Source organism: Sciurus vulgaris, assembly GCF_902686455.1.
Source record: "Sciurus vulgaris genome assembly, chromosome: 9".
Lineage (NCBI taxonomy): Eukaryota > Metazoa > Chordata > Mammalia > Rodentia > Sciuridae > Sciurus > Sciurus vulgaris.
In genome coordinates this window covers 72,110,916-72,131,401 of record NC_136469.1, presented here as the reverse complement: position 1 = coordinate 72,131,401, position 20,486 = coordinate 72,110,916, and the positions used below count along the sequence as shown (strand labels likewise).

The following is a 20,486-nucleotide window of genomic DNA, read 5'->3' as shown; positions in this document are numbered from 1 at the left end:
CTAAGAGTAACTACCCACACCCACCATTGCCACCTCTGCAGCCATCTGCAGCTTTCTGTCTCTGAATGTGGCCATTCCAGGAACCTCACAAATGTGAAGTCAGACAGCACTTGTCTTTTCATGACTGCCTTATTTTCCTAAGCATAAAGAACTCAAGTTACTTCCAAGTTGTAGCATGTGTTGTAATTTCCTTCCTTTTTATGGCTAAATAGTATATGTGTATAAGCTACATTTTATTTATCAACTCATCCATTGCTGAAACTCTGGGTTGCTCACACCTTTTGGCAATTGGAGTGATGCTGCTATGGGTGTATGCACACCTGTTTGAATCCTTCTTTCAACAGTGATTTGGGGCAGATACCCAGCAGTAGTATTGCTGGATCATGTGGCAATTTTGTTAATTTTTTGAAGGCCTGTCAAAGTCTCTTCTATTGCATTTTGCATTCTTACAAGCAGCACACAGAGTTCTCATCACATTCTCACAAAACCTTTTTCCTTTTGAATGTAAACAGAGATCCACAGAATCATGAAGAAATATACAAGTCCCTTGCCAAATTTAAAATTGCATTTGCAATTTAAAATTGTTTTGGGGGTGTTTTGTTGTTGATGATGATTGGAGCTCTTTGTATTTATGGGTTATCCATCCCTTTTCACATATATGATTTATACATATTTTTTCTGATTCTGTGGGTTTCTTTTCACTAGTTCATGATGCCTTTTATCTATAGGTGTTTTTAATTTTGAAATCATCCAGTTAATGTATTTTCTTTGATAGTTTGTGAGCCAGTTTCCTCAATTTTGGTATTTGTGTCACTTGGGAGTGTATATGTGGATGAGAATCAGTAGTTTCTGACTGTCATATGGAAAGCACTTACATCAGTGTTATGATCCTTTCTAATGTTAGTCATAATGTGCCCTTAAAACCCTCATCCCCTGATGTTATTTTAAACAGTTGCATCATGTTCTGAACCTTGGTTCTCAACATCCCAGACTTTGGAATTCTCATCATAATTCATGTATGGAGAACCACTCATCACTAGATACTGGACTCCATGCTTGACAACTACAGCTAATGTTACCTCACAAGGGCCAGAGGAGTGGGTGGTCTCATGGCCATTTTATTGCTAGGAATATTATGTTGAATCTATTTTGATGCCTGGAAAAGGCTTGTTAGCAAACCTTGGTCCTTGTCCCAGATGCTGATCCTGGTCCAATTAATGAAACGAGTGATGTTTTTTGTTTTTGTTTTGTTTTGTTTTAATTTGATCCTGAGGATAAAACCCAGATGTACCTAAGCACAGAGTCACATCACTAGCCCCTGCACCCTTTTTAATATTTTTATTTTGAATCAAGTCTCACTTAGTTGCTTAGGACCTCCCTAAGTTGCTGAGGCTGGCCTCCAACTTGTGTTCCTCCTTACTCAGCCTTCCAAGTTGCTGGGATTACAGGCTTGAGCCACCACACCTGGTGAGGAGGTTTTGAGAAAAAGAAAATTATTAATTTTATTGATTTGTTAGCATATGAGGAAAATAACAGACTAACATTTCCAGACCTATGGTCCTCTCTATAAGGGGAAATTAAGGGCTATTGAAGGAGAAATCTGGGACAGATTCATTGTGTGCCTATTAAAGTAATATGAATAATGTCTACATGATGTTTGAGGTAGCTTTTGTCAGACTGTAGCACCAGTTCTCAGGTCTGCACATCTTAATGACAATTATTTCCTTACTCTTCATGTTAATAAACTGAAGGACACAATAACCCAGCCTGGGACAGGAAGAATGTTAATCTTGATTTCCCACAGATAGGGAAATCGGAGAAGCAAAAGAATAAGGAACAGATAAAAATCATGTCAGTTGTTAAATAAGCCTCCTGTGTTTGAGTAGCAAAATGCATACTAAAAGACTGGAGTAAACCCCAGATACAGGCCAATTGTATTTTAATGAAAGAATAAGCATAAAATGAATTCTTTACTCAGGTAAAGTAAATTTTCCTTTTTATTTAATTACATAGTGTTTTCATAAAAAGAATTATTACAACTATTTTCCAGAGTTAAGTCACTTTTTTGCCTTCAAAGGCAGAGTTCTATGGACTTTTTTACAACCCTGTAAGTACTTGTTCCCTGTATAGGTGCCATTTCTTAACAAAGCTCAGCATAATCACAGGGTCTTGAGCCTGGGAACCATGTATATTGTGTAGCAGGAAGTGCTCAGAAAGAATATTGAGATATCTGTCATAAACTGCAATTTTAAAGAAGTGAATAGCTAACCACCACAAGTGTTGCTAGAAAAATTCAGAGAAATACAGGAGTGTAGTCATTTCTTCAAATGTTTTCTGCAGAAATTGAACACTAACCTTATTTTAATTTGCATTGTTGAGGGTCATTTGCTACATTTTTTTAGAAGATTTTGGACTATGTGAAAGGACCTCTAAGTGTGGTTCATTTGACTCTGCTTTTGATGATCAGGTGATTGCTGATTGATGGGTTTCGTTAGAAAATGATATCTCAGTTTCATCTCTAGAACCAGGTGGTCAGAATTTTCTTTGGGCATGTTTTCTTTGGACACCAGTCCTTCATTGAAATTGCTGGAAAGACCAACGGTTTAGTACTTTTCTTTGAAATCAAGAGCTGTCTTAGCACGTTCTCTAACCTGTGTAACTGAGGGCCTACATTTGAATCCTGTGTAGACTGTGAGCTCCTTTGACTTTATAGCCTAATTGGGTTGTGAGGACAGCTAAACAAATTAGGGAAAAAACATTTAAAAAAACCCCAAAAACATAAAAAACATTTAAAAAAGATGATTTTAAAAAACATATATGGTTCTAGTAATCCCACTTTAGAGTATTTACACAAAATATTTGAAATCAATTTGTTTTAGAGGTATGTACACTCCTGTGTTCATTGCTACACTATACACAATAGTCAGGAATCAATCCAAGTGTCCACCTGCTGAGGAATGGATAAGGAAAATGCAAGTATTCACAAGGGAATGCTGTTCAGACTCAGAAAAAGAAATTTTGCCATTTGTGACACCATGGAAGAAATTAGAGAATGTTATGATAAGGCAAATAATCCAGACAAAGACAAAAGCCACATGTTCTCATTTACATGAAAATTCTGACTATATTGGACTTTAAAAACAGAGTATAATGGTCATTGCCAGAAGATAAACTATGGGGAAATGAGATGGCAAAGGTCAAAGGTCTGCTGCTGCCACTTCCACCACTGCCACCCTGGGCCTGGCGGTCTATTTTCAGGGTGCCTGCAGGTTTGGTTGCATGTGGCTGCCTCCATGTTGGAACACTGGCTAGGGCCTGAAGTCCAGTGTTGGGATGCCTGTGGGTTTGAGTGCACCTGAGGTGTTCCTGCTGGGCATGCTAATGGCTGCCATCTTACTACTACTTCTTCTCATGGTCACTCCTTTGGGTGAGTGCATCCCTGGTGGTTTATCTGGTTGCAAGTTGGAAAGGTATTGAGATCTTGAGACTGTATCATGGTGGATCCTGTGGAATTTGAAGCCCAGTTCTGTCATATTGCAACTGGGTCTATGTAGGCTGGTCTTGGGCATGGCAATCCTGTGGAAAGTTGGTGAGTGGGGCATTTTGCCAGGGGGAGCACAGTTGGAAAGGCTGGTAAGAGCCAGGATCTCCCCAACTACCCCAGTCCTAAAATGCATGGGGACAGACAGGGCTATGTACAACCAGTTGGAAGGGTGGAAGAGGGTATGAGGGCATCTTGCTATCAGCTCACCCAGCCAGCTGGTCCACAACCCACTGTACTCAAGCGACCATCAAACTCCAGACAATCCCATCTATTGGCAGTGAAGGAAAGCTGAGAAAATTTTGAATGCCAGTGGAAACAATTGTTCGATTTTCCTTTGAGAATTTTTTCTTCTCATCTCCCTCACATCTCTACCATTATTGAAACCAAGTATTTTTCATGCATCAGTTTATTGAGGACTAGGATGTCTGAAAGGTGTATTACAGTTTTGTTGCATATTCTTTTATTTTTACTATTTTTCTTTTTTCTTTTTTTTTTTCTTACTTTGTATGTATTTTTTCTGTCACTTATCTGTTTCTCTGGATTTTCTTTTTCTCTTTTCTCCTGCTAACACCCAACCTCTATAAACTTCTCTTTCACTCTTCCTATAAATTTTTACTTCTAACTTCTCTAATGTTCACTCATAAACATCACATCCTATACCACTTCTGTTCTCTTTGTCTGCCGTTTGAAATTGTAAATCCTTTTATCAAACTTACTGTATATATTGTAGACAATGATTGAACACATTGTTTCTGTTTATTGAGACAAAACTGTAGATGTCTTAATAGGAAGCTGTTTGGTTTAAGGCTGTATGTGGTTTGCATTGGGTGCTGTTAATATTAGTCTCCTCCTTAAAGGTGATGTACTGCAAACCTTCAGGGACACTATATAAGTCTACAGCATAGAAACTGTACTGTCTCAGAGCCATGCCACTAGATGGGAAGACACAAAAACAACATGAAAAAAAAAAAGAGGAGGAGCAAAGCACTCCAAACAAACCAAGATATCCAATACTAGGATCCATTGACAACACAAAAGAAGAAACGTCAGAGAAGGAATTTAGAATGTACATTGTTAAACTGATCCATGATGTAAAGGCAATGTAAGTAGTGAAATCAGAGATAAATTTCTGGAGGTGGAAGATCAATAAAGAGATTTTGAAAAAGAAATCAAGCAGAAATACACAAAATGAAGGAGTCAATAAACCATATTAAAAATGCAATGGAAAGTATCACCAACAGAGTTGACCATTTGGACAAATCACATACAAAAACATATTAAAAAGTGTACTAAGATCAAGTGGGGTTCATCCCAGTGATGCAAGGTTGGTTCAACATAAAGAAATCAATAAACACAATACATCACATCAGACTTAAAAAAATCATATAATCATTTCAATAGATGCAGAAAAAAGCACTCCTTCATATGCAAAGCACTAGAAAAACTAGGTATAGTAGGAATGTGCCTCAACATTCTACAAGCTATATGTTAAGCCCAAGGTCAACATCATTCTAGATGGAGAAAAATTTGAAACATTCGTTCTAAAAACTGAAACAAGACTGGGATGCCCTATTTCATAACTTCTATTCAAAATTTTGCTTGAAAAGCACATCCTTAGCAAGAAGAGTGAACCAGGAGGAATCACAATACCAGGCCTTAAACTATACTAGAGAGTCATAGTAACAAAATCAGCTTGGTATTGGCACCAAAACAAACACATAGACTAATGGTACAGAATAGAACACACAGAGACAAACCCACCTAAATATGGTTATCTCATACTAGACAAAGGCACCAAACACATTCACTGGAGAAAAGATAGCCTATTCAACAAATGATGCTGGGAAAGCTTGAAATCCACATGAAACAAAATGAAATTAAACCCCTCTCTCTCACTCTGCATGAAACTCAACTCAAAGTGGACCAAAGACTTTGCCTCTAGAACAGAGACCCTACACATAACATAAGAAAAGTAGATGTAAATCTTCACCATCTCAGCTTAGAATCTGACTTCCTTAACAAAAATTCTAATGCACAAGAAGTAAAATCAATAATCAAATGGGATATATTCAGACTCAAAGCTTTTTCTGAGCAAAGAAAGCAATTGATAATGTGAAGAGAGAACTTGTAGAATGGGAGAAATCTTTGCCATCTGCACCTCAGATATAGCATTAAGCTCCAGGATATATAAAGAACCTAAAAAACTTAAAACCAAAAAACAAATAACCCAATCAATAAATGGACTAAGGAACTGAACAGAAACTTCACAGTAGAAGGAATACAATCCATCAACAAATATATGAAAAAATGACCAATTTCTCTAGCAATTAGAAAAAATGCAAATCAAAGCTACTTTAAGATTTCATCTCACTCTAGTCAGAATGGCAATTATCAAGAATACCAGTAACCATAAGTGTGGGTGAGAATGTGAGGAAAAAGGTACACTCATACATTGCTGGTAGGACTGCAAATCGGTGAAACCCCTATGGAAAGCAGTATGGAGATTCCTCTGAAAATCTGAAAAGGAACCCCGATTTGACCCAGCTATCCCACTTCTTGGTTCATACCAAAGGACTTAAAATCAGCATACTACAGTGACACAGCCACATCAATGTTTATAGCAGCTCAACTCACAATAGCCAAGCTATGGAAACAACCTTTGTACCCTTCACAGATGAATGGATAAAGAAAATGTGGTATATATACACAATGGAATATTCCTTAGCCTTAAGGAAGAATGATATGGTATTTTCCAGTAAATGAACGGAGTTGGAGAATAGCATGCTAAGTGAAATAAGCCAATCCCAAGAAACCAAAGGCTGAATGTTTTCTCTGATATGCAGATGCTGATCCATAGTGGATCCATAGTGGGGTCAGAGCACTAGGGAAGAATGGAAGAACTTTAGATTGGGAAGAGGGGAGTTAGGGGAGAGGAGAGGGTGTTGGGGTAGGAAGGATGGTGGAATGACGTGGACATTATTACTATATGTACATATATGATTGCATGACTCATGTGACCCTGAATCATGTAAAGCTAGAGGAATGAGAAAGTGTACTCCATTTGTGTGCAGTGTGTTAAAATGTATTCTCCTGTCATGTATAACTAATTAGACAAATTAAAAAAAAAAGAAAGTCAAAGGTACAAATCTCAGTGAGGCAGGAAGACTGTTTTTCTTTCCTTTGAGATACATTGGACAGGGTGGTGAATGCAGCAAATACTACTGAACAATTCAGAATTGCTGAGTATAAATTTCAAATATTCTCATTATAAAAATGATGAAAATTTGAAGTATATGAAATTTTGAAGTAATGGATATCTTCATAATAGTCATTTTATTATTCTTTTGCATTATATTCTCCAGGGGTACTCTATCACTGAGCTAAATGCCCAGGCCTTTTTGTTTTTTTATTTTGAGAAAAGAATCTCACTCAGTTGCTTAGGGTCTCCCTAAATAACTATGACTGATCTTGAACTTGAGATCCTCTTACTTCAGCCTCCTGAGTCCCAGGGAATAAAGGTGTGCAGTACCACACCCAGCTAGTATTGTTTTTTTTGAAGCATAATATCATTTTTGCCCCACAAATGTAAGAGTATAATTTGTCAATTTAGAAATAAGAATAAATCAGATTTATATTTAGATATGACACATGGATTGCCACCCTGAAAGGCACTGGATGCATTAATACAAACCCGTTTCTTATAGAGTAAATCATCTGTAGAAGAAGGAATTTCATTATCTTCTGTTTCAGAATTATGAATATTTCTGTATTGTTAAATGTGAGACTACAAATTTAATTGAAATTCTCTGTCCATGTTTTGAATTTGACATTCACCTAGATATTAGGTTTATAATGTACTAAAGGTCATATAGCTCTCTGTCTCTTAGGTCTGGCTATTTTCCATTCCTTTTAATTATTGCATGAACTCTGATATTTAAAACATCCTGCACCATTAGTTCTTCATTCTTTATATGTAAGAAAATATCTATGTAGAGAAGTCAAGCTGTGCCATAATTTTCAGTCAATTCGAAGCAGTTGTGGAATAGTGTGGCCTTATGTGGTTGATTGAGGTGATGTATTTATTTCAAAGGAAATCACACATTCACACAATACACCTGAATAAAGTGAAGTTTGCTTGCTGGTTCTGTGGAGGATAGCTGTTGCTGTAACAAATATATGGGCTGGTAAAAGCGTGGATGATACATAGGTTTCAAATAAACCTTGTCATGTGGAATGAGAAAAAAAATGTCTGTGGATTCTTATTTTTAAGGTAATTGGAATTGTTCACTTTTGTTTACATTTGAAAAATGCTCTCCTGAATGATGCGCACATCCTCTCTTTATATGTTCACACTAATTTCCTGAATGTCAGTTTAGTTGTCTGGTTAGGCAGGGAAGCCCATCCCTATTTCAAGGATATTGGCAAGCTCCCAAGAAGTCCTTATTTATGTTGAAGTGTAAACTAACTGAATACTTTCCTTCCTAACTCTCAGTTATTTTACTGATGTATACATATTAATAGTCTTCATACAGGTGATCAAACTAATTTTTATTATCAAAAAGTATCAGTTTGATTTCTTTTGTTATCACTTTGGAAACCCCATAGGAAGGTGGCTGTCCCACACCAAGGATGGTGTCTAGGCTTTCTGGTGGTCATGAGTCGGCGCCCTCTGCTGTCTGGCATTTTAATTCCATGAGCCTTACTCTCTTCTTACTTCACTTTAAAACAAAACTAGATAATTGAATACCTTAACCCTTTGGAGCTTCTTTAACTTAATGTTTCTCTTCATGTGTTAGGAATGATACTCAGCATTTTTGTGAGTGAAGTTGAAGGTGAGAGTATCTTTATGACCTATGTGTTAGCTCAGGCTGTCATAGCAAAGCACCTTAGACTTGGTGACTTACATGACAAAACTTTGTTGTGTTTCAGATCTAGAGTCTGGAAGTCTGGGGTCAGAGATCCCTTCCAGCAGGTCGAGCTCCGGTGAGGGTCCCTCCCTGCTTGTAGATGGTGCCCTCACTCTGCATCTCTCATGGCTCAGCGGGTCCGGTGTTTCTTCCTCTTATAAGGGCGCCAGTCCCATCATGGGGTCTCCACTCTCGTGACCTCATCTAAACCATATTACTCACCAAGGACCTACCTCCTGTACTAGCCCATTGGGGGTTATTTTTTCAACATATGAATATTAAGGACTACAAGGCAGTGCACAGCAGTCCACACAGAAACCTCAATATGTGCTATAGTGCGGAGTAACGGGCACCTCTGAGGAGACACAAGGCAAGACCTGATGGATCGTGATTTCCTGTCTATTTAAACCTGAAGAGTTCTACCTTTAAAAAAATGTCTTTGGTAGTACATTATTTCTGGAAGGCATTCTGTGGGAAGAAACCCATCTAAGAGTACTGAGTTGACTCAGATACATTTTTACCATTCTGTCCTCACAGAGCATTGATGCTCTTCTTCCTGATGGCCTACCAGTGTCGCAGCAGCATATCAGCAGGGGATCTCTTCATGTTCCAGAAGAAGCAGTTTCTGTGAGTTGGCCTCTGTTCAGAAAAGGGGCGTTGCTGGCTGGTGGGCAAACTGGTCACATCCACAACTAGGCCAAAGATTTGATAACGAGGATTACTGGAAGATTTCTTTCCTTTACAGTTCTCCTCCATTTCGTATATTTTTAATTGACTTTTAGATTTTATATATTTATCACATACGACACATACTTTTGAAGTATATATGAGGATTACCAATGTTAATTGAGAAAAGCAGTCTCAATGGAATGGAAAATCAAGAGCATGTGAGGCCTGCTACCAAGGGAAAGGAAATATCTAGGATAGGGTGTGGCCAACAAATCCCAATTCTTCAGAGAAAGTGAGGAATAAAGGGGTCGAGAAGTATCTTTTGTTTTTAGAAAGTAATAGGTCATAATGATTCTTCTCAAGGAAACTTTCAGGGGCTTTGGGAAATATTTATGCAGCAAAATGGAGGGGGGATATTAAGTTGATAAAGTATGTGGCCAAGCATAGCCCTTGGTGGATCAGAGAGGAGACAGCCAGGGACAGGCTTACAAGAAAGAGCAGGATGGTTTTGTTCCTTGTATCTTCAACGATGGAGGAGGTCTGCCCATGCTTACATGCCCAGGATAGGAATCACCAGAGAGGGAAGGAATGAAGATATTCCTGAAAGAGTTTAGAATTAGGAAAGAGAGGTTCTAGGAAGAGAAAAGATTAAGATTTGGTATCTGACAAGGGTGTCTTGTTGGAAGGCAGGATCATTGAAGAAAGAAATCATTTTCTTGTTTTAACATGAGAATATAATTAAAAAGAGTTTCTAGGAACTTCAGCTACATTAGAGGCTTAGAGTATAACATCACTTCCACTTTCAGAAGCGGAGAGAAGAAAAACCTCTGTTACCACTGAGATTAGCATTTTCTGTGCTCCTCAGGCAGAACCAGACTCAGAGACGAAGGAGAGTCTCTGAGGAGAGTAAGGAGATGTAGACTCTCTGTCCCTGGGTTGGGGGGGGGGGAGTATGTGGGACCTGAGTGGGTGGCAGTAGGAAGGGTGCTGTCATGAGGGAGGATCCCAGGAAGAGCCTCATGGGACTAATGACCCTGGAAGGCTGCACCTGAGATGGGGAAGGACCTGGGGACCAGCATGGAGCCTATGGGCAGCTGCAAAGTTAGACCTTGTGGCAGCAGGAGTCTGCACAGCAGCATCTCCTCTGGGCTGTGCCTGTTTAAACGAACCTGGCATGTGTGACATATATCTTTATTCTATAGACATGAGTCTATCAGTGGATATTATGGAGTGTCACCTTATTTCTTTGGAAATCTTCTGCCTGATTTACTACTCAACGAATTATTGCCAAGTTTTATATTTATTTTTACCGTATACTTCATAGCCGGTAAGTATCAAGAAAAGAGGATGTGTCTTTAGTCTTGGATATGTGGAAAAGTTAACTTCTTTTAGCAAACTTGTTTTGGGGTCCCAAACCTGCAAAACAGGCTATAAAGAAGAAAACATTTCAATTGTGTACTCTTTAAAATAGATGTTTAATGTGGACACTGTACTCTACACTTTTCCCAACTGAACTTTAAAAACTACTTATAAAACTATAATGTACTTATTGCCACTTATAAAACTACACTGATGCTGTGGGTCTTACACAAACATTGACCAAATTTATAAAACTATTTGAAACTTTGCTAGAGAAATCAGGATAGTTATTGCCTATTTGTACAATTTTTTTTCTCTTTCTCTACATGTATCTCAATATAGAGATAAAATATAGATAGGCAGTAATATCTCTAATATCTGTAGAGACATGTAGAGACAGGTAAAAAACTCATCGTACACATATATTCTCTCCCTTTTCACTTTTCTAATAAGAGAAAGATGGTGACTTTGGGGTTTGTTGGTTTAGTGAAATTACTTGTTTGATGAAGTAGACAATATCATTTGTAAATTATACTCTGGCTTCCCCCCAGGCTCACTGAATTATTACTTTATATGTTTCACTGGTACCCCCCCCCAACACACACATGTTCACACACACCACAAGCATCTTTGACAGAGCAGTATGCAATTTGAACCACAGATAGAGCTGAAACCTTTCATTTTACAAATAGGTATGTCATAAAAATTAGGCATGGAATCTGGAGCCCGAGGCTCCTGATCAGCGCTCTTGCAGCTGTTCCCAAATCTTCAGATCACATGACGGAGAACATTATTAGCTCATGATCATTTTCAGTAGTTTAAGAAACATAACCACCCTATTCTCAATCCCAGAGCCATGAGGCAATCTGTCTGTGAGGACTTAATTATGAAGATACCATTCTCAGTTATGTGGAAGGAAACAATTAAAGTGTTGACCCAGGGAGTTGGGATAGTGGGTGACTTTTTTGTTCTGTTACTGTTTTCTCCATAGTATCCTGACATTGGCACAATAAATATTCCCACATACTCAGGGAGCTACACAGCTAAACTGCTCCCTTCTTTTCTTTAAGGAACAAAACTAGTGGTGGAGACTTTCTTTATCATGATCTTTACCCTCATGATGGTGGCTTTTTCATCCATTTCTATGACCCTGGCCGTAGCAGCAGGTCATAGTGACATCACTTTCCAAAGATGTGTTATGAACGTCTATTTTGTATTTACGATGGTGAGTGTGAATGGTTCTTCTCTGGGATAAATTTTTCCTCTTGTTTCTCCTGCACCCTCCTGTTATGTAAATCCTGCTTTCTGGATTCTGGGCAAGGCACTCTGGAGCTTATTTTTATGGTTAATTTTAGAGAATGTACCACTTTGCTCTTTGCTCTTATCCATTCTTTTTTCTAATTTCTAACATAGTTACTTAAATTAGTTTCTATGTCCTTACTAATGAGCTTTTGAAAGAGATTTCTTGGTGACATCTAAAACCTTGATAAATTGAAATGTCAAAAATCAGAATTATTGACAGATTCCCTCACAGAAACCACAGGCTGTCTGCCTGCCTTTCATGCTGGTGCCAGCTGTTTAAAGATTGGTAGGATTCACTACTCCCCAAAGTGAAAGTGAAGCTCCATGAGAAGTGTAACAGGGGGTCTAGGGTGCATGACTCTTATACCAAGGTGTCCAGCATGGGCATCTCTTACTATTTGAAAATGTTTTAAAGATTAGTAAAGAATTCTGAAGTCCATAGTATTAGGTCACCAATTGTCCAGGTTCTGAGAATCTCTTATATAATATATTTCTGATTTATCTTTTTTTAAAAAAATGTTTACTTAGTCTTAATCTTTCATGCTCCCAACCTTTGCAGGAACATAGATGAATCAACAGATAAACAGAATCTATTGCCACATTTGCCCCTCCACAAAATCAGGTATACAGACATGCTTAGCCTACAGAAGAAAGAGATGTCTTTCAGTGACACTTAAGGAGCAAATACTCTTTGTTAAATTTTTTATTAATAATAACTTTTTTATTTTTTAATTATAGTTACCCATAATATTGGGGTTCATTTTGGCATAGCCATTGAAGCATGGCTTGGCATGTTTACTTCTTTTGTTTCTGAATTTGGCAATTATCAATGAATATGATTGAGAGAGTGATGTCTTGTTTATATTTCATCTACTATAAAGGAAATGTACTTTAATAAATAAAGATTTTTTAATTTATTTGATACTTTGATATTTTTTAGAGTTTTTTTTTTTTTTTTTTTTTTTGTAGAATTTTATAAGCCAGTCATAAAATTGCATTTTTTTTCAGAGATGCCATGTTATACACCAGGCACTTGTTAGGTCAAGTCAGATATTTGCAGGCACACCAGTGATAGTACCGGTTATCAATGAAGAGTTCTGCTTCCTCAAATGTTGAAGTTTGAACATTAGAGAAATGTCCAAGGCAAGCATAGAAAGAAAGTTTTATTTTAAAAAGTAGTAACACAGACCTCTCCCTGGAGGGAGAAGAGGGCTCTCACTTCTGGAATGCCCAGAAGTGAGAGCATCCCACCCCTTTTATACATTTTAGGTTTTCTTTGTTCTCCTGCCCTCTTCCCCCTTATCTCTTTCCTTCCTACATACCTGACAAGGCCAAGGAGATGCTGGTGGGATGATCAAAAGGTGAGAAGCAGATGGGCTGGAAGGGCCAAGGTGGAGTGATGTGGGCCTAAGGTAGTGGCAGCCCTGGGGGCATTACTTAGCAACTCCCTGTCTGCTCAGGGGGTGCTCCACCTTCTGAGAAGGGCAATAAAGGCAGGTAATCTTGGAAATCAAAGGGCTTGGGAGGCATTAAAATTCCAAACTCCCAGGAGTGATCTCCAACTTCCCAGACTGAAACTGGCCTCCATTTTTAGGATCCAACGAGATTACCTATCTACACTGACTGCCTGTCTTTAATTCTTGCTTCACTAGCACTGTCATCATTGGGCATATCCCAGCATACCACCTTGTACCAGTTAGCACAGGTGTTAGGTGGGCTTAGCCATCTCTTGTTCATCTCCAACATTCCTTCTTGAATCAGCATCGCAATATTGTTTTTTCATAGCTTTAAATACAGGGATTGACCATGTTTTCTGCTGCACTACACAGCATTGTGGTGTTTATCAGTCCTAGGCTTTGGGTAACCTGAAGCCTGCAATACATGATAGGAGTATAACTAGAATAGTGAATATAGTCAGCCCCTCAAATACATGCATTCTGCATTGGAAGGTGCAAACAACCACAAACAGAACACGTACAAAACAAGAATTGTGTCTGTATGGAATATGTATAATTTTTCCTTTTTATTAATTATTCCCTAAGCTATATAATGTATATGGTCATATGTATATGGTATAAACTACATACATAGAATTTCTGTGCTATTAGGCATTATAAGAATCGTGGTGGTGATTTAAAATATAAAGGATACATATATTTAAAGTATAAGGTATTTACTTGGGATTACATGCAAGTACTAAGCTATTTGAAAATAAAGGGACTTGAACATCTGTAGATTTGTGTATCTGTGTGCATGAGTCCTCGAGTTGGTCTTCTTCGGATAACAAGAGACAAGCATATTTCTTAATCTATCATTGTGTACAGTTGCAGAGGAAGTTGAGGACTAAATATTGACCATTAATGATCTTTCAAATAAGTGAAATGTATAATACAGCTTACAGAATATTTTCCTTAACTTAACTACAAACAGCCATAGCCATGCAGAGGCTTACACATGCAATGGAAGGTTAATGTTTAGAATAAGTGCACAGAATTTCAAGAGTTATTCCTAGCAGAAATGTTTAGAAGGTTGTAGAGTTCTTGGAAAGCATCTTCTCTACAGTTCTTCCTGAAATCCCTGGACTGTTCTAATTCATACTTTTTTCTTTGCCTAGATATTTTTGGGCCTGTCAGTCCTTAAAATCATGACACCTGAATTCCAGTGGCTTCAGTACTTCAGCATTCCTTATTATGGCTTCATGGTAAGCTGTGCTTATCCACCCTGTGAGTGGGCCTCCAAGATGGGAACAATGACAATAAAGCCTACCCATTTCACTTCCCCTGGTATGACCTGTGACCATCTCCCACCTAGAAATTTCCTTTCAGGAGCAATGGATGAGGATTTCCTAATAGCCTTCATTAGCACTAGGTCATGGAGTCATCTGGGGCTTTCCATCTGTCATCCTGTTTTTCGAGGGTGAGGAAGGGTGAAGATAAATCTCATAGTAAAGCAGAAAGACTGACTTGTAAAAAACATTGTTTCCATTCAATAAGGAAAAGAAAATTTGGGAGAGAAGCATACACAGATCATGTTTAAAGTGAAATTATAAGAGAAACAAAGGCTATGTAACACTCAGCCCTACTGACTCTAGCAAGCTAATCAACCCCAAACAAATGGTGTCTTAATACAGTGTAAACATGATTCTGCCACCTATAATTATAAGTGGTTTTAATGAAAAGAACAAGAAATATCATTATAATAAATCTTCAGTATTCAATGACCAACAATGTGCCATTTTAATTATAAAGTTGTAGGGTTACACAGAGAGAGAAGAAGGACGGGGTTTTAGGGTCATCTAGCAAGAGGTCTTCCTTCTTGGTCAATTGGAAACAACATCCTAGCCCTGGACCTCTTGATAAATAACTTCAGTCACTTTGTTTTGACAGACTCTGAATAGAAAACCTGGTTTGTCTTTAAAATATGCTAAGTTAAATAAGCCAGTCTCTCAAAACCAAAGGCTGAATGTGCTCTAAGATATGTGGATGCTAACCCACAACAAGGGAGAGTGGGGAGGGGAAGAATAGAAGTCCATTGGTTAGACAAATGGAAGCTAAAAGAAGAGATGGGAGAGGGGAATAAAGACGGAGAGTAGCATTAACTGGACATAACTTTCCTAGCCTTGTACTTGAATACAAAACCAGGGTAACTGCATCATGTACAACCACAAGAATAGGATCCTAATTCAAATAAGTTATACTCCATGTATGTATAATATGCCAAAATACATTCTACTGTCATGTATAACTAAAAAGAACAAGTAAAAAATAATTATAAAGATTAAACTTGAGGACTTAATTATGATAATTCTTTGGAAAGTTTTTGAAGTTAAAACCATCATGTGTTGCTCTTTGTGTCATATAGGCTTTGCAGCACAATGAATTTTGGGGAAGAGACTTCTGTCCATCACTCAGTACAACACATGGCAATATCTGTCCTGGCTATGTAATGTAAGTTTGTATCCAATGTCATGAGGGATTTCCTTATTCCTGTAATAAAATACAGAAAGTCCCTTGGACTTAAAGCTGTATGAGAACTTTCAAGGTCAACAAACATTCTGAGCCTACATTTTCTCCCTCATAAAGTGAGTCATTGTGCACTAATGGATGTGAACATGTTGTAGTTGTATTCTGCTACTGTCAAAATTTTATTGATTGTGGAGAAATATTTGGGCCATTTCAAAAGATCATTTGAACTTACAGTTTAGAGTGTTTTTGAGTTCTCAGTTTTCAAAACATTTTTGGTTAAAATGGGTTGCTTTGACAATTTAGCAAAGGCTTATAATCTCTCAGTGTGTGGATTCTGTGCTACATGTCAGCTTAGCTCAAGTTAGTAAGAACTAACAGGGCAGGGGTAGTGTAGAGGAGTAAGCATTGTCCCCCAAGATCCTGGCCCTTCCCTTTGCTCATGCCATTGGAAGACATGTAAGATCCAAAGTCATAAAGTTATATGTGTATGAGTGTATGTGTTTGTGTGTGTGCATGTGTGCACTGACTTGGAACACTACCTCTCAGTGACTATGTTCTTCAATGAAAGGAACACATACCTCAGGAAGCTAAGAAGGAAACATTATTTTTGCATAATGTCCTTAAAACAGCAATGCAGGTGTCAGTAAAATTAGAAGACCTCGTTTTACATGTTTTACAGTCTAATGTTTTACTTTTCTATTATTGCTGCTAATAATTTGATAATGATACAATAATTAATGAGAGAAAATAGAATGCTGGTATCCTAAATCCATTTCAAATGTTCGAATAACATAGAAATAATTCTGAGTAATAAAAGTTCCTATTTTTAATTACTGACAGAAAAACCTCTAGGAAGAGAGGTTTTCTATACTGGGCCGCCTGTCCTTGGTTTGAACTGGGTGTGGCATTTTTGTAACACAGTCACCAGCAGGCTTGCTGCTGTGCAGGATGTAGTGGTTGGAAATGTGGGACTAGATAAGGAGGAGTGACCACAGCCTTCCTGCTCACATAGGCCTCATCCTCACAAGAGGAAGGAGGAATCTACTCTTTCAACAGAAAGAAGCCATGGCTATTTTAGAACTGCTAAATGCCCAGATGCACAAGAATGGCCGCAGGCCATAACTGTGGCTGCACCATATGTTTTAGAATCAGGTGCTTTTCTACCTGTGGGAGGAATGCTCCATCCTGCTCGCTGCACATGGTTCTTAAGGTCTGAGTCTGATTTCTGGGCCTGCAGGTGACATTCTGCATCTGAGTATCTGCAATGCTCTTCACAGTGTTGGAATGACAGCTGACAGAACTGACTTGCTGAAAGCCCTTGCTCCCCTCTGGTCCTGGTTTTAGAATTCTTAGCCAATGTTTTTAGGATGGCTGTCTTATGGGTAAGCAGGTTGTCCACATCAGGAGTAAGTGAAAGGTCACTTGATAATTATCTCTGCCCTTTGAAGAGGGCAGCATTTTAGTCTTAGAAACAAATGTATTTGGTTTACAGTCATAGTAGAAATTTGATTCATAGTATGACTGCAATCTTGGCCAAGTTCATTAAGCCCACTTTTAAATGAATATGATATCTATACCCCTTTGGATCAGTTTAGGGATTAAGTACTATATTATATGCAAGTTGCGTAGCATAGTATCAAGTAACATGTTCACATTCAATTACTAATAGTTATTGTTTATGAAAGGATAATTACTGAAGATTTTGTTATTATATAGGTTTCTTTAAGGAACAGCAAATATATCAACCAAAATTTCACAGATGCTAGGAATGAATTTATATTCTTTCTGTTTAATTTCAGATGTTCTGGTGAAGAATTCTTGATAACAAATGGCATTGATCTCTCACCGTGGGGCTTTTGGCAGAACCACGTGGCTTTGATTATTCTGATGATTATCTTTCTCATAATTGCCTACCTGAAAATGTATTTCTTAAAATCCCAATTTTCAATTTCATTTACCAGAAATTACTTTCACATTAAAAAAGCACCTTGATTTACTGTAAGTATCTGATGTTTTTTCTATTGTCTCATGCTCAGTTTCATCACATTGGTGATCAGCAACAATTATTTCCAATAGAAAAAATCAAAAAACAATGAAACTATATTATACATGAAAGAATCAAAGCCCAAATCTAATGATATTTCATAGTAATTTATCTATCAGAAAGTAAGGAGGAGGAAGAAATTCAGGATAATTTATTGATCTGGAAAAGGAGAATTTATCTTTAGAACCTTTTGACAGGCTTCTAATATCTGTATTATCAGGTTTCTCATGTACAAAATGAGTAAGCAGATTAGTAACCCTGCAGTTTTAATAGTCTGTGAACCTATGCTCTGCCATTATATGAATAACTCATGTCTATATGTTGTATTAGAAGTACAAAAACTAAATTACTTTGGAAAAACTGCTATTTCTAGAGTTAAAAAACTCATGATGTCTTGGATAAAATAATTGAGGTTGATGGATCTTACATATATTGTCTAATGGAATTGTTAAGAACTCAGGAGTCTTAGCTGGGGAACATGGGCTGCATGTGGCTCTTGTGCCATTTCTGGGACATTCTGGATCTGAAAATTCACTTCATCTCCTAGGATATCTCACTGGTATATAATCTGATTGCTTCAGAATCTCCTAAGAGCTCTGCTAAGACACAGATGTCTGGTCTTACCTGTCCCACCACAGGAGCACCTGCAGAGACACCTCCATGAAGAACGTGTCAGGGTTGAATTTGGCCATTCTGAATGTTCTTTCAGCTCTGAAAATGTTATGCTTATGGTTTAATAACTTGGATATCTGTGCCTACACAAGACTCCTCTAGCATTGTATAGCTAATTTATTTCTGTATATTTTCTTCATTCATTACCTTGTAGTAGAGAACTATTTACTAGTATTATGAATGTGTTTTAAAACTTCTCTTTTATTGAAGATCAATGTAACAAAACATGCAGTTCATGAGTTACCATAAAATGAAGACACACAGGCACCTACCTAATCACTGCTTCCTCCTCTCTCCATGGGTTGTTTTTGAAATGATCCACGTGTATTCCTCTGTGTCATTGCTATCAGAACATCATTTCAGCTCAGGTTTGTGTTATTTTAAGCACAGGTACATCCTTAAGTCCCTCGTCCACTTTAATAAGCTTTTAATATTTTAATAATTCTGTTTTTACAGAAAAGCTACAAAGAGTGAGCAAATTTTCCATGAGTGCTTTGCCCAGATTCCCTTAATGTTAACATACAGAGCTCCACCAAAGGTCAGAAATTAACAATGGGACATCATTGTAGAATCAACTGCATGACTGTTTAGGATTCCAGCATTTTTTGACTAATAATCTTTTATTGTTCTGGGGTCCAATACAGGACACCGCATTGTGTCTAGCTCCCCTTTGTAGAAGGAAATATAGGAATGAAAGGATCTTTGGGATCACCAGATGTAGACCCCCGTGACTGCGTTTGTCTTAGAACAGCATTTAGTCACCACTGGGTGCCCTTTCATGTTGCTGCAATGTCAGTCTAGGGACATGGCTTTAGACGATTTTTCTTTATACATTAAATAATGTTATTTCTTTTTGTGATATTTGATTAACACATCTTATAATATTTGTTTCACTAAGTTATTATGTGAACACCAAGGTCAAATAATTTTTTCCTATGTTTGGTAGAATTTTTCTGTATCTGTGCATTATAATTTTCTGCATATACATTTCATTACACAAAGAGAACTATATATTCATGTTTATACCCAACATACACTTGCTAGGTTAAAAAAATAGTCCAAATTATTAATATCTTCTTTTAAAATTATTAATCATTTAAGCATACCATATTTTATTTATTCTTTGCCTTATAATTGCCTTTTTATTTAATTTTTATTGTGGCAACAAATGCACAATAAAATTATCATCTTATTGTCTTCTAAATTTAGGAATATTTTAGAAAGTTTAGTATTATTTTCCACATGTTAAAAAATAAAATGTTAGTTAATAGAAATTTTCTTAAGAATATGTATGTATACTTATGTAATTTCTTTTTATTTCCTTGGATGTCAGAACTAATCTGTAATGGTGGGAAACTAATCTATTATGCGGGAATAAATAAAATGTCAGTTGATATTTACTCCCAGTTAATTTTCTTGGGATGACAACCAAAACTGCAAGAAGACTGCTGCTATGGAAGGTTCCTCAATATGCTGGGGAGAGAGGGAGAAAGGGAAGAAAGAGTGGGGAATTTGGACAGATGTTAAAGAGGAAGATCATATACCACTTTCTCTGACTTTGAAGCCATTCGTATGCACTATAGATTTGAATTTTATTAAAATCTTTTGTATTTATATACATTTCAATGTAGTGATACTGGTTTTTGACATGTCTTTTGCTGGTTCCAATGCATGTTCAATGGGCTTTAGAAGAGAATTGTGGAGGGGGCAGGGATGGATACTGTCAATGAATCCTACAACAGCCTGGGCTGGCCTAAAGGTTGATCAACTGAGGGCCACCTCTATTGTTGATATTAAGATTTCAGTGTGTCCTACCCTTCCAGGACACCTGACTAGCCAGCAACTTGGTTGTAAAATGAAAACATGCAATAACTGAATGAATATCCCTGATGTCTTTGGACACAACTGCACTGGAATATAGGTCCTAATGGAGCTATGTTTTTGTATTGTCTATTACTGTTCTTGCCCCTTGAGGGTAAAGTCATTGAAATAAACACCACTATCATATTCAAAGTCTAAAATAC

The 20,486-nt window shown here is 37.4% G+C and overlaps 1 protein-coding gene across 1 annotated transcript in view; it reads left to right on the top strand.

Annotated features, from left to right (window-relative positions):
- Positions 1 to 17,122, top strand: part of LOC306669808 (broad substrate specificity ATP-binding cassette transporter ABCG2-like) — a gene marked incomplete at its 5' end in the record, with an annotated part of 288,437 nt that extends 271,315 nt beyond the window's left edge. The window contains 7 exons of the mRNA XM_079153964.1: positions 8,989 to 9,078; positions 10,323 to 10,447; positions 11,550 to 11,704; positions 14,396 to 14,482; positions 15,643 to 15,728; positions 16,759 to 16,898; positions 16,984 to 17,122. Of these exons, the coding sequence (XP_079010090.1) occupies positions 8,989 to 9,078; positions 10,323 to 10,447; positions 11,550 to 11,704; positions 14,396 to 14,482; positions 15,643 to 15,728; positions 16,759 to 16,898; positions 16,984 to 17,090 (790 nt within the window). The 3' untranslated portion in view covers positions 17,091 to 17,122. The remainder of the gene's footprint in view (positions 1 to 8,988; positions 9,079 to 10,322; positions 10,448 to 11,549; positions 11,705 to 14,395; positions 14,483 to 15,642; positions 15,729 to 16,758; positions 16,899 to 16,983) is intronic.
- Positions 17,123 to 20,486: the final 3,364 nt, after the last annotated feature.